The sequence below is a fragment of the Apostichopus japonicus genome, chromosome 20, assembly GCF_037975245.1.
Source record: "Apostichopus japonicus isolate 1M-3 chromosome 20, ASM3797524v1, whole genome shotgun sequence".
NCBI lineage: Eukaryota > Metazoa > Echinodermata > Holothuroidea > Aspidochirotida > Stichopodidae > Apostichopus > Apostichopus japonicus.
This window is the reverse complement of record NC_092580.1, coordinates 17719603-17740455: the sequence shown is the minus strand read 5'-3', so window position 1 is coordinate 17740455 and position 20853 is coordinate 17719603. Positions and strand designations below refer to the sequence as shown.

Below are 20853 nucleotides of genomic sequence, written 5' to 3'. Positions count from 1 at the left end.
ACGATATTTGGTTCTGGAGAATGCTTTAACATTAGGCATCTCTACACAAACTACTTTGATAATGATGGTCATTACATATATACTATAGACATCCATACAAACTCAAAACATAATTCATAGTCTAACTTCAAAGCAATGGCGTCGACAGACATTTCAATCTTGGGGGGGCACAGCATTTATATAGGGGGAACACTGTTTATATGTGAATACCATCTTGTGGAGGTGTCTAAGAGAAGGGGGCCTCCCCTGGGGAATTTTCGATTAATTAAGGGTCCTTCGATGCAATTTTGTACTCTATTTTGCAACTTGAAGTAACTTATGTTCAAGAATTTTCTGGCTCAAGTCTGTCTGATATTTATGTTTTGAATTGAGTGTTTGTTTGAGTATTTGTTTTAACACTACAAATCGCATCTGGGATTAGGGGCACCTGGGGGAGGCCACCCCTTGGCTACAACACTGCTTAAAAGTACAGAACATGCCATCAGGATTGCCTCCAGATATGCTTGAAGACCATATTAAGTGTCACTGATATACTGAAACTTCTACACACAATATACTAAAGCCATGCACTCTCTTAAGTAGCCAGGGCTAAATATTAAATGAGAAATGATACTATTACATTAACATGGGACTTTGTATGCATGGGGTTTATATGGAAGCATATATCATTAATTGCAATTATATGATGATGAAATTTTGAAAATTTGAAGAAGGAAAAAAATTAAATTAAATTAAAATTACAATTTTGAAGGTGATCTGGTAGGTCCTCCTCATCCTCTATTGTTATCATCTTCCGGGAGGCGAGTACTGAGCAACCTATAGGAGTAGAGGCAGAAACCAAGTTTAAGTTAAATTTCATATACATACATGTGCAAGTCATATATTACTGTTGAATATCTTTTAGGAAGTTTACACACACACACACACAGACCAAAAAGGGAATCCAAACACGAAGAAGCCTAAAAAACAAATTACTTACTATAAACACGCAGAGAGAATATGCAGATACTCCATTGATGTTTAAATTCTTGCAGTGAGATACTGTCTTTTCTATTCTCACTATCCATCCATATAGCAAATATGTTATTTTCAATATGGCTTCCTTTATTTTTCATTACAAATACAGGAAAAACTAGGAGAGAATTCAACCAGTCTTACTAAGAAATTAATCAATAATGTCTATCTTCATGCAATATACCCTCTTCTTTCTGTAAGGTTTTATTTTATTTTGATTTTTTTTTGTGGCAAACACTTACCTGTAGAATTTCCATTTCAAAAATTCATCTATTTTTATCATTTTGGTTGGCAATTTACTTGAACATTTAGTATGTAGACTTTATGAAATGCTAATATATTACACTATTGAAAAGTATATAGACAATGCAGTCATATTAATACTGAAAATAGCCAAGGTTGAACATCGGCTCAATCGAAACTGATCATATGAAATATATTATACTTCATGGTGCAAATCCCTTAACTTGTGTATAGATACGAACTGTAGATGAGGTAAAATACATCACTTCTACTCTAGATATTTTAAATTATCCCCAATATCTTTATGGATACTTATTTCTGGGTTAATGGGTTATCATGGGTAATCATGTGCAAAATACATATATAATTAAATGATATTTGTTAATACTCAACATGAACCAGAAGATGTTATTACATGGACAGTGTGCATAATCATACATTAAAATAAACGGTAGTACTCGGATATTCAGGAATGACGGTTAGTAGCGTTAAATGACACCGACAGTGTGTGTCAATCAATATATAAAGTCAACACATGTAAAGCACCTGCTGCTGTGTGAGAAAGTTATTTTACTTAATAAAAGTGGCAGATCATAAGATATCATAAATAAATCACTTGTAAGCTCTGTATCTTTACCATGCATGTACACTGAGGTAACACTACAATGACATGTACAGCACTGAAATCAGGTGTCCACAAACTTTTAGGCCCATGAACAACCACAGATCCTCCAAGAGAAATGTATGAGCCACAACCCACCAGAACCCAACCAATCAGAAACCCATAGCTTGTAAATAATGATGTTAAAGGAACAACTTAGTCATGGCTATCTGCAGGGCTCCACTAACTCATTAATACTTTCCAACATGTGGAAAAAATCCAGTAACCCAGCAAAAAAAATTCAGCGACCAACTTTTTGGGTTGCTGTCCTATAGTGTGTGGACCACTGATCTAACTGAGCTACATAAAGTATTGCATAATTGGTACAAATCTGTAACAGACACAGTATATTGAAATCATGAGAAATAACAACTAAGTCACTGGACTTCCTTTGCTTTTTAAGCATGCACAGTATAGCTAGCTATGAGCAAGTAGTTTGATTGAACCAATTTTTCATTGTTCAACCTCTTCATTGAATATTCAAGTTCAAATTCAAAATATTTTGCACAGGACAAGAAAACAACACAACAACAGCTGCACGGCATCAACTTTCAAAGTTTACATTTCGCACAGTGCAAATTGGAACTATATGATGCCATGACACCATTTCTCACAAATTTTACAACAATGGGGTCCGACACTTGGTGGACATTAAGGAAACATATGAAAAGAGAGAAATACCTGAAGATTAAACAAGTGGGTCTGTAATGACGTGCAGGAAGTGGAAACAAATGGTTTGAGTGTTAATTGTCAAGGTCGTTATTTGTTATCATATGGAAACCTATGAGTATTACAGACGGGAATCATAATGAGTTCAGCCAGCTCACAGAGTTAATTGTTCTACAGAACTATATAACTGCAAAAATTGGGAAATATTCTCCACAATATTGATCATTATAGCTTTGCAGGGATGAAAGTAGTATTGTATGACATTATTACACCTAAACTGCCACACCCAATTATGGCAATTACTCTGTGCACGTCTTCGTAATTAAAATCTACCCAAGCACTTTGCTGACGTTCTAAGCAGACAATAAAACTATCCTGTCATTTGAATGCTGAATTTTTTCATTAAATGATGTCAAAATCCTTGTCACGTACATGATCGGTTTAAGAAAAATATTTCATACTTATATTAAAAGGCTGAATTAAATATTTTGAAAGACTATGTACATACAGTATTAGATATTACAAACAGGACCAGTATATAGAGACCTGTTTGTGAAAATATTCCAACAAATTGTTGAAAGTTCAGTTATTTTATATACTGTCTTTAAAGCATACAGGATGTCGGATCAATTGAAAAGTTTCTAAATAGTTTAAATATTTCATAGCAATAGTTATAAAGCTGTGTTTGACCAGTGTAGTAGCACTATACTATAGTAACTGTTGTTTGTTTATTGCAGACAGTATTTGTTTATGAAGGTATAAGGGTAACAGGAATTATATGGCAAGCAAGTAAATAATTACCAAGGTCAAGTTTAAAAATAAAGTAGCTTAATATATTGCCTACATTCAGTTGGCATTGTTTGCATGAAAATATATTAATAAAAATACTGCATATGAAATTATATACAGTAGTTACTCAATACTTGTGTGTTGAGAATCTAGATACACTTTAATATGAAAAACAGTGTTTTTTTTTTTATTAAATATTATTACTGCTGCTTTAAGGTCCTTTAGATTGCTTCATTTCTAACATGAATGATGCCATTATGACAGGTATAAATTTTAAAGGGGATTGTTAGGTGGAAATTAGATTTATGGGATGTAAGTGACTAATCTCTTGATTCATTTAGAGCTGTCCAAATATAATAAACTGTTAGAACACATCTGTGAATATCTCAGGTTTTGGTCATAAAATGAAACACAAAATGTGAAACCCCTACTTCAATACACGTGTGTATTTAGATGGTTTGGCCAATTATGCCCAGCAGTCAAAGTACACTTTTGTGTAAATATATCTTGTTACTTTCATACACATCACTTTGTTTACAAGTGCTCTGAATAGCATTTATGATAACCTGCCAATTACTCAGTTTGCATACATCGGTGTATTAAAACTCTAACATCTAAAAGCTTCGTGAGGTTTAATACTGAAAACATATCAGCCCACAGGTAGAATCAACAATCAATTCAACAGCATTTAAGTCTGAAGGTGTACTGTAATGGACAATAATATTTGCAATTCACTTAACGAGTGGTGTTACATTGTACTCATGATTCTACACTCTCATATTGCAAATATGCATTAACCAAAGTCAATGAAAACTACTGCTTGCTACAGTACTGTAATATATATGTTATTACCTGCATATGTATCAAATTAATGAAACTGAACTGAATTAATCAATTTAAACGAAACTGAAAAAAAAAAATTCTGTGGGATTTATAGCAATTTAAAGCAGATATTGCACTGGGTTTGATCAATTTACTAAATTACGATTTCAATTTACTAAATTATGATTTCATGACAAAGTCTCACAAATATCATCATCCTGATTAGTCAAGTTCTATTTTAAGTATAATTTTAGTGAATTAAATCTCATTTTTTACATATTTTTTTAAAGTCACTTCGTAGTGAAAATGTGAGAGGACTATAACGTTAAATGGATTATACAGTATGGACTCATCTTTTTATCGCTGATTGATTTGTTTTGCTCTTAAAGTCTAGGAAGGTCTCTTAGCTTGATCAATTAACATCTTCTTTGAGTGAGTCAAGCTTAGCAAAACTGTCTTTAAATTAAGATATCTGAAAAAGGGTGCTTTTTTAAAGTTAGATTAAAATGTGCATGGAAAGCATTACAAAGCATTTAAAAACAAGTAGGAAATTATTTGAAGTCTCTCTTAATTTTAGTTCTATAGATCCACTTCACGATTGTAGACTGTCTGTATTGTAAAATGTCTTTCTTCCCCTGATACCCTAGATGTATCTTTTAGATGAGACAAAATGACCAGTGACCATATTACATGGATAGAATGATAAGAACCAAGAAACTTTAAGAGTTTCATATACCAATGATTACTGATAGATAGGTGAGAAGGGGATTAGTCACAAACTCTTCACGGAGGAGTTAATTATACGAGAGATGCAGTTAGTACAGTGAGGCCGGAGCATGTTAGTATCCACCAAACAGTGATCAAACCAACATTGCAGTCACTACCACCGACGAGAGTGCCGAAGCACCCCCAGTGCAGGTTAACGAGATGACAACTTACTCCCGGGGTAATCTGGGGAGGATAGATCAGCTTCTGTCAGAGGTGGAGGGCTACCCCTGGACCCTCTACTCGCCTGTGCGGACCATGGTGTCTTGACCAGGTTATTATTTGTACTGTACTGAAAGTGATTGTCTTCTGTCTGTGGAGAATGCCTCCTGTGAGACGTGGAGTAATCGGGCGTGGGGAAAGATTCGGACAGAAATGTTGGCCTCTCTCTTACGCTCTTGACTCTACGAGGCTCCACCTTTGGCCTTTCCCGCGATGAGCTGTGGGAATGTCGCATCGGCCTCGCCTGAGGGCTGGACCAGGACGGAGGTGGGGACATAGCCTCTCGGTGGGGTGCTGGATGGAATCTTGGAGGGTTTTCTTTGTGTTTTAAGGTGATAAGAGTAAAACAGCCATCAAGATTGGTTTCTGATATATTTCAATACTATGTATACTGTACATGTTATTACAGATATTCTGTGTCTTTTCTTATGACAGAAGGCATGTGCTAGAGAGCATACATGGATCAATCTGTTTTCAGGCTGAGATGTAATTTAGGCGTATCTATCCTCTGGAATAAAACTCGCTTTGCTCATAATAATGCATCAAATTCATAGTGATTTTTAACTTTATTTTAATCATCTTATTGGCACTACATCATTAGATAGTTCTTGTTAATTTGCACTTTGCTTTCCCTCAGAAATTCACTCTGAGTTTCAGCATATACAGTACAGTATGCTGTAATAATTATTCATTCAAACAAAATTTTGCCATTAATGAAACGTTGGTATAGTATACTGTAAACATGCTTGCCATGATTGTTATTGACCCAAAACAAAACAAAATCCCAAAAGAAAAAGAAAGAACAGAAAGATTATTTATAGACCACATTGACAATTTTAAAGGTTTTGAACATGACTGACAAATCCCACCTTTCACACATGACTGAACAAACTGTATGAAAAGATGTGTTTAGCAGTAAGAACTAGAATTCCCCCCCCCTCCCCGCCTCCCTAAAGGACTTATACACTATAAATCTTATCTCTACAGGTATATGCTTGAATTAACTCAGGTTGCTGCAACATTGGCCTCTGTTTTCCCTGATGCATTTACCTGCACATGCATATTATGACCAGTAGGAGGATGACTAACTCTTACACAAAGAGGCCAGTATAAAGGATCATTTGTATATCATGACTGTTCCGTCTCCACACTGTCAAACATATGGAGGTGTGTCACTGTGAACAAATTTACTCCAATATTGAAACTGTTCAAGCCTCACTAACAGCTGGCTTCATTTTTATCAGGTACATGACTTAATTAATTGTATTCTTTTCTTTTTTTCACAACATTGATTATATTCTCCAATATTATTCTCCAAGAAGGACACATCTGGACAGGATTAATGAAATTTGGTAGGTTAACAAGCTGTCACCATGTAGCTTTAACCAGAATTACCCTAGCAACAGTTGCCATTACTTTAGGGCTCTGTCTGTCAGCTTTTGTTTATATTTGCTTATTACTAATTACATATCGTGTTAATAGAGTAATTGTTCACTAATTCAATAATTTGGGACGTCGAATATCACATGAACCTTACAAATTCTTGTAGTCCAGATCTAGTATGCTGTACATGTATACAGTATTGTATATATGCCCTCGAATAGGAATGGTCAACAAAAACACATGTATGTATTTAGTTTTAATGTGCATATACATAGTAAATCACTTCACCGTTGCAATATTCATCGTCATGGTTAAATGTGATTTCTTCCTGAAGAGATTGATAGTTGGAAATCTGCCAAAAACTTACCAGTGTTAATTAACATTTTGTAAGCAAACATACTTGCCTGTCTCATCTCTACTACTGTACTTTTCTATCTAAATAAGTCTCAAAGAAGGTGGTGTCAGTAGTCCCATGCCCCACAGCGACCTACTTCCTCAGGTTATCACACACTCTTTTCCAACATATACATTGGCGATGAATAAAACCATATTTCCAAAACAGTATTGAAAATACTGTGGTCTTCACCATTGGTTGATCTTAGAAATGCCGGATGAGGTGCTGGACATTGCCCACGAAGTAGGTCACCACGGGTGCAATGCAGACTTGCTGTTACACCATTTTTTTTTATCACATTGATGGGAAAGACCCATTCATAGTACATTCCAGACACAGGAATGGCATCTTCCATGTATCATGTCATTACACCAGTAACACAATAACACACATCTGAACTATTGGAGACCTGATCAACACATTCAGTTTAATGTTTACATACTATAGCACATGTAAACAATAATCTTGTTTGCACAGTTAATGCTTCTTTATGGAATTTTACTCACTCAACCTTGGGAGATCATGCTAACATATTAACAGGATAAGGTATTTAACAATGTTACTAATTGGCTTTGAACATCCTACCAGACAGATCTATTTGTGATCATGACACATTCAACAACATGCATGTGAAAACATAAATTATGATTCATCAAAATGTACATACCTGATCCTGGTGATTTGGCACTAGTGGTTCTTGGTTTGGGTTCCATTCCAAGAGCTTGTTCTATCACATGGGCTGCAAAATGGAAGCAAACAGAAAAGGCAGGTTAAATTAACATGCTATGTTTCAAGATATTTAGCATACAATGTCACTCTTGGGAAAGCCGTATGAAATGTTGTAATGTTAGCTGCCATGTGAAATAAAAGGCCGCATAAAAATGTCCAATATCTGCTGAGACACTGAATGAAAAAGAGTTTTTCTAAGCTATTTTTGGAATTTCCTGTTGTAACACAACACAACTTTGGTTAATATTCTTTCAATTTGACACCCCAAGAAAGCAATTATATCTACTTAAAAGAGGAAACAAAAGGAAGGAATCATACTTTTAATAGCAACATTAGCTGACGTTTCTTCCAAGGTTACTAAAATTTCACAATTAACGAATTAAAAAACAACTTTAGAGGACAGTGATGAACTAATCACTGAAGACAAAATGGTTGAGAATAATTTGTTGGAAGACTGCATTTGCTTTCAAGCTTAAATCAGTTGGACACATGTATGTATGAAAACTATGCAGAAATCTGAAATTATGAAATGTTAGTTATACCATTGAACTTGAAGAAGAGCACTCAATTCTGGTCACAAGTATACTAGGTTTATAATGAGCACAAAGCTAGTGTCACTTGTAATTTACAAAATAAATTATCACAAAATAACTGATTACATAAATGTCCTATTGCATATGGACCTTCGCCTCTTGATACCATTTGCTACTGTACATTTATTTATTGATTCGGTGGGGGAGGGGGGAGGGGGCAGGGGAGGGGGAGGGGAGATTTGTGATTTTATTAAAAGGAAAGGGTGTGCCGCCCTTGGATCATTCAGGCCAACTCACTTGTAGGGGACCTGGTGTCCTTCCGCAGAAATACAATTAAACTTCATACATGACATAAAATGGTGCATTCATCTGAGGCATTATTAAACTACAAATTAGGTATATATGATTATGTCTATAATGATAGATTTTGCCAATAACTACTTTTGAATTTTTATGCGATACTGAAAGGGGGTGGGTTCACCCTCCCCTTCCCCCTTCTTGCCCCAGATATGCACCTAACAAAAATAAATTTAGGCAATTCTTTGAAAGCTATTACGAAAAGATATATGTATATATTATCTTTAAAAGCACAGCTGTTTAGCCACTTTAAATAAATTTGCCAAATGTTTATCAAGGGAAGTATTAACAAAACAAAAAACACAGGAATCATGTTTTAAGGAAACTTGTATAGCTATACATTTCCTGGTTCCTGATACTTTCAAAGCAAAATATTTTAGCTGAACATTTAGATCATCAATCGAAGCGGAAGGAACTCATCACACTTTTAGAGTCCGACTATATTTCCAGAAACTTTCAAAAGAATATGATGCAGACCTTGAACAGTGATCGATCACTTAAAAGATTAGGGGAAAAATTTGCACATTGATTAATTTTGAAGTATACAGATTACGATGCATAGGAATAATGCATTTATACAAGCAAGTACTATACACATGTGGTACTTAAGTTAGAGCCCCAGTTTTGTGAGGCAAATTTTTAAGGTTCAGAAATTATTCTCTCTTAAGTGAATACTATATGGTTCCAGTGTACTAAGTCTACTACACACAAATATATATGTAAATTTTTGCACTTTGGTAATTAGAGGAAATAACTAATATACTATTGTTATCTCCACAGCCCTTAATCCTCTCATGCATCTTTCCTTTCATCTTTATACGGGTCTCTCCATTGTTGTGTCTATTTTTACTCTATTCTCTGCTCATGAATTTGTCCAGGTAATTAAATGTCTGTCCATCTCCGTGTCTCTCAATGCGTTCTTCATTTGTTTTTCGTTGCAGTTAGCCTAGCTCTGTTTTAGAAGATCCTGCTAGGATCGTCATGTCAGGCCAGGCAATTCTAAGCTTTTACAAATAGTGTTGATAACTGTACAAATATATGCCAGAGTTTGTGTTATATAAAATAGTCAGCTCTTTAGTTTTGGATGAAACGTTACACTTGTTAATCAGATTGAAACTTAATTATCCTTTGTGGGGTACCCACAGAGACTTTAGATTTGAAATGCGAAATTTTAAGTGAGAACACGATGGATTCTCAGCAAGTGAGCAATATTATATTTAAATCTAGTTACAGACATGTCCAGTATCATATATATTACAATGAAATATTCACTGTTCAAAGTTTGTGGTAGTAGTTTGAAAGGCAGACTGATATATATGTCTCTTCTACAAACTATATTCCTGTGTACAAGAGAGCAGCTGGCTTAACTTGCACTGTATATCAATTGGACCTTTTACTATAGCATTCTGTTATGGGATATACCAGGGTAAATCACGCTTTCCCTGTTATATGATTTAAGCCATCATTATTTTACTACAGTTTTCTTCCTGTACAGTCAGTGGTGGTGATAGTACAGTTGTACTGTATTTACACTGATCCATTGGTTCAGCTTCAGTAAATAACTGTATGTTTTGTTCTTGGCAATCTGTTTGCATTAAGTCTTAACTCTGGTACAGTTCATATTTAACAGAGCAACATGGCTGGATAAGGAACTTACCTGTAAGTGTGAAATGATCACTACCAGTTGAGCATGTGATTGCACTTTATTCCACAGTCATAATTCCAAACTGCATGTGAATTGGTATATTTAACCATGTACTACATGTACTTCACCCCTTACCTCCATCCCCAATCCCTCACCTCCATCCCCTATCCCCTCCCCCTATCTCTCCCCCTCCCAATAAGGAACTATAATGTGAAATGAACACTAAGAGCTTGCATTTGACTGCCATCTAGTCATAATTTCAAACTGTGTACATAAATTGGTATAGTTGTAGTGCTATAGTTCTTCCCATAACCCCAACCCCCACCCCCCCCCCCACCCTCCCCCATCTGCCTACTCTTAGTCATACCATTTTATTTTAAAATTACTCTTTGCGTATGGAAGGACATATATACATTAATTGTTGAAAATATTGACTCACAAACTTAACAACCATTTTGTGAAGCAAAGGTAGAGTAAATAGTCATTGTTTTAACTACTGTAGCATTAATTGTTTTTGAAATTAGACCTCTTTTGATTGTAAGGTGAATGGACATAGACTTATCCGGGCTATAAATACTAACAGAGTTATTTCAGGTCATTGTATTTTCTGCATATAAATATCTTTTGTGTTTTTCATCCTTGAAAGGTGACTAACTATTGTTATTATTGAAACTATAATCCAATCTTTATAAGGAAAACCTTGACCTTAATCTAGAAAAGTGGAAGTTTCCAAACTTAGCCATTCATCAACTTGTGAACTATTATTATTAGTCTAAGAATTGTCATGCTTGAAATCATCTGTGCAAAAAAACAGCCCCTGATTTAATTACTTTCAATGGATTGGGTTTTAAATCATATACTGGAAAGCAAAAGAAAACAATATTTGTATGTGGTCAAACACTATTAAATCTTGTGATATGATTCCATATGCAATTTAACCTTCAATATATTTACATATATATACATGTAAAGCTGGCTAAGATGTTATTAATTACGACTAACATTATTCTATTGACTGGATCTGTCAACCTTAATTTGTAATAAAATCTGGAACATGTGACACTGGCTACATTATAAGCGGCCAGTGTGCAGATGAATTATTTCAAACTGGAAGTTAAGATGGCATGCATGGGTGCACAGATACATGCATACATACTGTATTAAATATAAATTTTGTTATCTATGATTCTGATCCTCACGTGCCTTTCATATACAATATTAACTTAGATACAGACACGCAGTACAGATCTAGCCCGTAAGTTAAAGCCAGGGTGGGATGGGGGTGGAATATATGGGTAGGGGGGTGGGCATATGGGAGAATTAAGGGGCAGAGATATGTTGGCCATGCCTACTGGTTAATGTTTTAATTCCCAATTTCTTTGATCAAAGACTTATTCAGTGCTGGTATGACATGTTTACAAACATTGTGGATTTTGTCCCAGCAGTGAAATGAATGTCGTTCAGTGAATAACATTAAGCAAGTGATTATTAATATTATTATGTAACTGCATAATCCATACGGTCAGACAAAATGCTAGCCCTTAAAGTGATTAATACTCACTGTATAGTCTACATATGTTAACATGCAATACTGGTTGAGCTATACATGCAGGCATGCAAGAAAAAGGGGGATTTTTGTTTTGGGCTTCATACAAAAGTATAGATCCTTTCTTTCATTTGCTTTTGTGATCATCTACATTCTTTGAAAGGAAATCTCCTTTTATCCTACCAGAAGAAAGGTTGGCTCATTGATCAGTTCAAAGAGGGTGCATTTAGTACATATTGTACCAGGACCCAACATACAGTACAGTAGTTCAATCTATAGTTGTACCTTTAGCTATAGGCCACCCCTTACATTCACTATTCGTTTTAAATAAGTGTTATTAAATTGCTTTTATCAGGGAGTGGTTCATACTGTAACCATACAGTAAATGCAACTGTATCTTACGGTATTCTAGCTGATTACAGTAATTATAAACTAGTACAAGTTTATAACAAGGGCTGTTGATCAATAGCTGCAACAGTTCCATATTATGGAAAATCAGCCTTCATTTTATCTACCAGCAACTTAAAATTTTCTTGCCCTTTACAGCTACAGACTTTAATACAAAGCTGTATGTAATTTATACATACCAGACGTCAGTCGTGTTCTCACATCACACAGAACCATGGCAAACAATATGTACCAATTATACTGGAATAATTAGTAGTTTCATTAAAGGGTCAAATGTACACATTTTTGGGGTTTTGTTGTTTCAGATATATTTTCACTTTAAGTTTTATTAATTATCAAACTCAATGATGAAAATATCAATATCCTCTAAAATATTTCCTAGATGCCCAAGTTACTTGTTTAAATCATTCCAGTATAAACGGTACATATTGTTTGCCATGGTTCTGTGTGATGTGAGAAATACGTGTTTAAATATTTAATTTTCTATACTAATATTCATATTTTCATTTTATGTTAAATGAACTTTTTACTAATTCATCTTCAATTTTCATAATGTACTTTTTGAATTTTTGATGTCCTTTTTATAAATATTAATATTTATACTAAAAAAAAACTGAAACTGAAAGGGTTCCTATCGTTAATTTCATTCGGTATTACTGATTCACAATATGACAGTACAGTATGGACATCAATTGAAACAACACACTCTGTGTCACATCTCCCGCGGTTCATATGGCATGACGAATAACACAGTACTTTCCATACACTGCATGCTGTCGACCTGTATACTGCAACTGACTAATATAAAATTATACCACACCAATATACATTAACTACAGCTGTAGGAAAGAAAACAGGCAGCATTATGAAAGAAACTAGACTTTCGTCCCTTTTTTTCCTTCTTTTTAAGCTGAATGAAGAGGTAATTTTGTCACATGTCTTCTTTTTAGGTCATAAACCAGTTTTCTATATATTCAGTTCATACTGTATATCTCCTTGAAAATCTATATTTTTGTGCTATTATCATCCTTTATATAGCTGCAACCATACTCCCTGTCTCTCTCTCTGGTCTAGTACATGTAGGTCTAAATTACAGTCTTCGTTTATAGTTGTTTAATTCTCTGGTGATTTGATAAGAAACTTTCTTGCTGCTGCTGTTACAGTTTCTGGACTCTAATTAAATAGAGCGGAAGACTGACGAGCATCGTCAGCTATCGATAACGTGAGTCATTTAATGTTCCTTAAATATGAAACACTGCATGCAGTTAGATGTATTACAGTATAATGTACATTAAATATATAGATAGACTATACAGAGTTTATGTTTAAGTGGTCCACAAACCACCCAACTGGTGCTAATTGGTCAAAGTGGAAAAAGAGAGGTGGTATTAGAAACAGTTTATCCAGGGAGTTGTTATAATGGAACAACTCCCTGGTTAAACCTTACATCTGGGAGGTGGTGGGTTCGTCGATACAGCCTGGCCTGCCAAAACAGGGTGTGGGTTTTTCATCCAGGAGAAATCCAAAGTTTTCCAATCTGGGCTGGCCTTCCAAATTGTAAGATATCCAACATGAGCTAAACCTGTAAATTGGATAGCTGCCACCAGAAGATACTAGGCCAATTCCAGGACAGCACAGATGGAAATGTTTGACCAAGAACTTTTCAAAAGAGACTCTTGTTTGTATATATAAATTATGGGCCCATTGATGATCGTCGACAAAAATCTATTCAGCTCCTAACTAATGGACCATCCAGTCATCTCTTGATCTTTCTAATATTACAAATAAAAGTTTAATAATTGATTGTTGAGTTGTTCTCTCCTTTTTGGTATCTTATTGTTTGACTTGTTTAAACAGTATACTGTAGGTATATCATATCATTCCTATGGTAAGTCGTATCTTTCTCATGGATTGACTACAAATATGAAACTACTGTATTAAGTCTGTGCAACTCTGTTCATGATCACCTGTAACAAGGACTGACAACTGCTTTCAAAATTGAAATGAGAGACTGTAAAAATTGAAGAAAGGTAGCTTGTGGAAGATGTATTTAAAACTAGCTATATGGGAATTCTGGGAGAACACTACTTTGAGTGATATTGAGTATATCACTTTCTCTTCTCATTCTCACAGTTACCATAGCAACTAGACCAGGGAGAAATAACAAGTAGCGGGTACGTCACTGTAGCAATGGATAAGAGAAATTTGTAAACAATTCAGACTTTTTAAGCCCATATTGCACAGCACATTGCAGCAATAGTTCCTCTGTCTTTATCGCCTGATGATCCAATAATCACACAAAACTGGAATGTCTTAAGTAGTCATTGGAATGCTTTTAATCTGCTAAATTAGTAATCTATAGGCCAAATTTGTTCAATCTGGTCTTTGTTAGTTTGATTAGGATTACTAGTTGGCTTTGTATGTAGTGTACAGTCCTGACATAATACTATGAACACTGGGAAAAAATTCATCTGTGGCGTCCCAGAGCAAAATGTGATGGCGCACAATGGCCATATCAGCTACAGAATCAATATAAACTGCTTCTTCTCACCTTTTGTGCTCATCATCTGGAACGGCCTGTATACCTGTCACAACTTCTCAGATTGCCATATATTCCAACTCGCTCACTTCGTTCCTCCAACAAACTGTATTTAACTGTTCCTAAACCACGCTTGAAGACCTATGGTTACAGAAGCTTTGAATACTCTGGCTCTTATCTCTGGAACAAGTTACCAGATCACATTCGAACATGCTATAAACTTTCTACTTTCAAAAGTCTACCAAAGAGTTAAGACCCATTTTTTCACTTGTTCTTTTGTAAATTAATTTACTTTCTTTGTAAAGCGCCTTGAGCAGTGACTTTTGTTTACTGATTTGGTGCTATATAAGTCTCATTTTTTATTATTATTATTATTATTATTATATTGCTATACTGTATACATGTACAAAGATTATGTATACATGTAGTTCTTGTATTAGAGACAATTTACAGAGCCTTCAAAAATAGATAAACAATTTTGAACCCTGGTTTATCCCTACTCACATAAAATGGACACTTATAACTTAGATATAAATAAAAACTGGCTTACATATAACAGGAGTAATCTAGTTGCTACCACCGACCTGTTCTAAATGCATCTAAAAGAACTCTGATTTTTACATGTTTTGCTGCATGACTACAGTATGATTTCTGCAACTCCTTACACACAGACTGACTGTGGCTCAACTGGGAGAGGGAGGAGCGTGGGGCTGACAGTGTTTTTATCAACCTGAAAAGTGGCGCTTTCTATGATGAAAAGAACCCCTTTTAATTCCAGCCATTTTTTGGTGGTAATATATTTATAAAGTGCTGTTTTTGTTATAGAAATTGTCATATTGTTGAGAAATGTTCAAACCTTAAATAAAAAATGAAAATAACTGTTCATTACAAAACTTTGACAATTATTAAGTTATATTTCACCAAAATATAAACAGCTGATTCAATAAAAAAAATCAAATTCTAAAAAATAAAAATGAGGTTAAATGTCTAACAACTTGGCTCTTCCATATGATAATATCAGACACAACAAAATATATTGGTTGGAATGAAGTAAATTCAAGGTTTATTCACAAATATTCTTAAAATCTCCAGGTACCCATAAACCAGATAAATGCTAAATGGAGTTAGTAAATATATTCTGAAAATAGCTTGCAATGCAAATAAACAGAAATAGACAGACTGAAGGACGGATAAAAAACACACATATCTTTGGCATATAATCATGATACATCAGTTTTTTTTTTTTTAAATTAAAAGTTGATGTTCCAGACACCGAAAGTGTAAAATAGAAGATTTACCTCTGTACACAATATTTGTAATTAACTCCACATAAATAATTTTCTGTCTGTGGTTTTGTCACAGCTGCTTAGGTTTGAGAACTTTGAGAACTGATCTTTCGAATCAAAGCTGGTTCTTCTACCAAATATAATTAAAGGGACAGCAGGCCTGTCACTTTCCCTCCCTTGGGAAATTTGACAGCTCTGTACAGTGTGTACATGGTCAATGATGAATTAACAGGGATAGGGTTGTGAGTGTACATTTATAATACTACTGTATAAGTGTGCAAACTAGGACCCAAGGGAAGTTCAGACAAGTTCAGGGTGACAATTACACTAATAGCTAACAGATACATTCTAATTACATATAGTCCTCAGTATTGAAAGGGGGCATGGAAGGGGGGGAGGGGGAAGCTGGGAGGAGGGGGAGCTGGGAGGGAGGAAAATTATTAACATGACCAGGTAATAATTGCAGTATTGGGCCTAATTTGTTCTTTACATGTCTTAAATGAAGTATGACAATGAAACAAAGAAAGAAAAAAATAGAGAGTCACAACTATATGACGTAAAGTATGGTTATGATGTGAGATTGTACTGTACCTACAGTTTTGTGTAATTGTTGTAATTACTACAGCATATATGTCATACATAGACATAACTTGACTTCTGTTTACTTGACTTCTGTTTACAGAGATACTGAATCAGATGATTATTAAGCTGATAGTAATATTTACTTGGTCATATAATGCACAACGGTACCCAATGATCAGATATCACAGCTCTCTATGTCTGTTCCACAAATATCTTGTCATAGCATCATCATCGTGATTTCTACATACGGGACGTACAGTCCTGAACGCGCTGTATAATTTTTAACACGGTTTCAAACTGACGTGTCTCTGTCATAATCATTATCCATGATCTCATATATTAAACCAAGTGAAATCAACATCTGCTTAAAGTTAACATATTTCACAGATATATATATACTCGAGTACAGTACTAGATATATATCTTTGTCCCTTTAGCCTTCACGCACTGCTACTCTTGCGTGTGTACATCGCCAGAAATCGGAACTTGATAAAAAGAATAAATAACAGCCCTAAGAATTTGAAAACTATCCTAATAAATTGTCTGTGCATGATCAAAAAGTGGCCTTCGTGTTGAAGAGCCATTGAAGAATTTATCCAGCAATGAAGACAAACTTGTTAAATGATCGTTCAATTTGTGGTAGTTTAATTTCGTATATGGAAATGCACATGCATAGGGACAGGAATGAAACTGCAAATTTATGTCTGCATGAATGCATATAAATTACTTCCTATCTGCATGTACAGTGTACCCTTATAAAAGTTTAGAGTCATGTTTACTCAGCATTAAGAAAAGCAACAGAGCTTGTTTACGTCAGACAATTACTCGACAGAATCAAAGTTTAAATGCTTCCTAACTTCCCTAAATTTAGAATATTTTGGTAAATTTCCCACAATTCATATGCATAGATATATACTGTATTATGACCATGCAAACAAGACTGACATATTTCTTTGCAGATTAGTCTAAAGACCTGTCTATAAATTATGTTGCGAGAAAATTGAGGAAACAATGTACATGTTAACTAAATTTTGACCAATTAGACTATAATGAGAATGATCAAAGTGTACTGTGTACAATTTCATTTCATTTTCATTTTCAAGCAATAAAGCAGAGAATTTTGATAACTTGTCAATATTAACATAATATTACTCTCAATACTGTAGGTATGATCTGATTAAGATACCATGTTTCCATAGCTGTGGAACCACATTATCCAACGGGCCAGCTGTATAGCTGCAGCTTGAATAAAAGGAGAGGTCAATTGAAGTGGTGACTAGATCAAACTTTACAAAAGTCTGAATGAGAGAGAAATATCTCATGAAATATTACATTAATGAACAGCACAATCATTTCACATAAATTTCAGCAGCCAAAAACATTTTGTATTCAAAAAAATATCAGTTTTAAAAGAAAAATATGGGATATCAAAAGTGTCAAAAAATTTCATGATTTACAATCTGACTGCATGTTAAGTTACTTTCATTATTTGTGTGGAACGCTACAATTTTAATTCTTTAAGCACGCAATTTGAAATTTGAGTATTTGACATAATTTAAAAGCTGATTTACAAGGAACAGTGAAAGTGAAATTCACCCACAGCTCTATACAATTATAGGCATTGAAGACTCGCCCCAAAGTGTGCAGCCATCTGAAGAAGTTAACTTTCTGATGCTTGCAAGTGACGTTTTGTTCCTGTCGCTACAAAATGCAGACAGTAATGAAACATGATACCTTGTTATCTTTAGCTGGACCTAAGATGCTGTATCGTTTGTACACTGTGCTGTGAGTATTGACCGCAGCTGTATATACTGACTGTACACTAGTGTCTAATTACCGACAAGCTGTGTGAGTATTTTCTGGGATCGATGGTGGTGTCTAACACTTCTGTTACACCTCATTCGAAACTAGGTCAGATTACCAGGATTAGGCGTTTCTTTTTGCGCGAGTCTTCACACCCTTTAACTAAGATTCAAAGCATCAAAGATCATTGAACAAAATGTAAAGACAAAGCATTACGTGTACTGTCAGATCTAAGAATATTTGACATTCATGAATATTCATGTTTTCTCTTGAAGGATTGGAACTATAAACACAGCAAAGTATTCAATTGAAGACTTTTTTAATAGTTCATGCAGTGGTCCCACAGCCACTAGTATACAACACTGAGTTTGAGAAAAATATGCGAGCAATTAATTTCAAAATAAATTCAAAGCAGATACATGACAGCTTACTATGTAAGTATCACATTAAAACTGGTACAACATGAAAACAGATGAAGGCAATGAATTTTGAAGGTAAAACTGCAGGATCGATCAACACATTTTATTATAATTATAAAGCTACTATGAGGCCATTTGCAATTTTATTAAGATTTATGGGGTACGTACTTAATGTCAGAGTATAGAATTTGGGAAAATAGAGTTTAACTTGTAAATTGACAGATAAAGAAAGCTCAACAGGTGTAAAACTACTTCATTTTGATGTTGCCAACATTAAACATTCCTACTTGACTAAATGGAAATGTTAATTAACATACATATCTGTGCATTGTAGGTTATAATACACTTAACAACATTATTCATAAGGATGAACTAGTTACCCTATTAGTTGTGTAGAATATATTATTTTTCTTACAAATCTTGACTATGGATAATTACCTTAATGTGCTCTTATGCTTCATATCAATTTGCTTTATATATCATGTCCTGCTTTTAAACCTTACAACTAAATTATTACAGAAGACCTATAGAGTCAAGGAAACATATATCACCCACCAAAGTCTGTTTTAATAGCTGTATACATGTTAACGTGTGTAGTGGTGCATGAATCACGGCTATCTAAATACAGAGCTTCATCCTCATGATATTATTACAGCTATTCTACTGTTATTTCCTGCACATGTACATGTACATGCATTGTCATGCATACAGAATGTGAATCCATAAACGACAGTTGACAACTAAGCCAAGGTGGATTTCATATTTTTGAAGAAAATCTGAGGAGTTCCACAAGAGGTTTATATCAGTCTATATCAGATGACATACTTCCTTCCTTGCTAGAATGAAACAGCTGGTACAAACATGTCAATCACCAGGCTGTGAACAAGCATCTCACATTACCGGAAGAGCAAGATAGTTCATAACTAGCATAACTGGCTGCAGAACACGGAGGTGAATATTTTGTTCTGGTACTTTCCCTTCTTGTGCCACATCCCCGCCTCCACCCTCCCAGACCAGAGTGACCACAACAACTGCACAAGCGTAGTTAGGCCACTGGCACTGGTATGTTAATGGAGAAACTGTAACTTGACCAATTGTCAACATTACCAGATAATTACAATACTGTACATGTATATACATGCAATATGACCCACATGCATGTATTATATATGCTTCACCCATGTGAATGTACATATACCATAAATAAACTACATTTTGCGAGCATAAAAGTCACATGGGTCTTAACTTTATCAATTAAATCTCAATTTATATCATGCTGCCAAGCTCCTTGAATAACATCACATTGAATGGGTTGTGTGTGACTTCGCACCAATCTCTGAACTTTGAAGTCTATGGTCAGTGTATGCAAAGACACTGTGAGCAAACAAAGAATTGTTTAACAAAGTACAAGTTATGTACACTGTACAGGTCTATATGAAGCAAGGTACAGTACATGGTGAGGAGGGGGGGAGGACAAACTCTCAATACATGGTAATTGATATATATGGTAGATTAGATACAGTATTTATATAGGTTGTCAATATGATTTAATCATTTGTCCATGTGCTTGCTCTGAGACATTCCCAACCATCAGCATTGTTCTGCAGTTACATGTGATAGGTGATAACTGCAGTGGTGTTGCCAAGAGGTGGCCTGTGGGGGGGGGGGGGGGGGTATGTGTCCTCCCAAAAACAAATCGTGCCTTCCCAAATGCGACTGGTAGTGTTAAAAAAATACTTTATCTGCCTCAATTAAAAGCATAAATATCGGACAGGCTATTAGCCCGAAAATTCTTGAACATAAAGTTACTTCAAGTTGCAAAATATAGCACCAGATTGCATCTAAGGACCCTTAATTAATCAAACTTTACCCCTCCCCTTAGACCCCTCCCACAGGATGGCATTCACAAATAAACGTGCTCCCCTAATTAACTGCTGTGCTGCCCCAAGATTGAAATTTCTGGCGACACCACTGGATACCTGTCAAACGACTTCACAAAAGCTAAGAAAAATCTGGTTTCAATGTACATAATTGATCCATTATA

The 20853-nt window shown here is 34.9% G+C and overlaps 1 protein-coding gene across 7 annotated transcripts in view; it reads right to left on the bottom strand.

Moving 5' to 3' along the window:
* Positions 1-20853, bottom strand: part of LOC139961444 (uncharacterized) — a 55268-nt gene that overhangs the window by 16174 nt on the left and 18241 nt on the right. For 4 of the 7 annotated variants that reach the window (XM_071960615.1, XM_071960617.1, XM_071960613.1 and 1 more), the window contains 3 exons: positions 7630-7701; positions 5138-5503; positions 742-816 (listed from right to left, as the gene is read on the bottom strand). In XM_071960615.1, the coding sequence (XP_071816716.1) occupies positions 742-816; positions 5138-5503; positions 7630-7701 (513 nt within the window). The remainder of the gene's footprint in view (positions 1-741; positions 817-5137; positions 5504-7629; positions 7702-20853) is intronic. The other 3 variants (XM_071960618.1, XM_071960620.1, XM_071960619.1) reach the window with 1 other exon arrangement.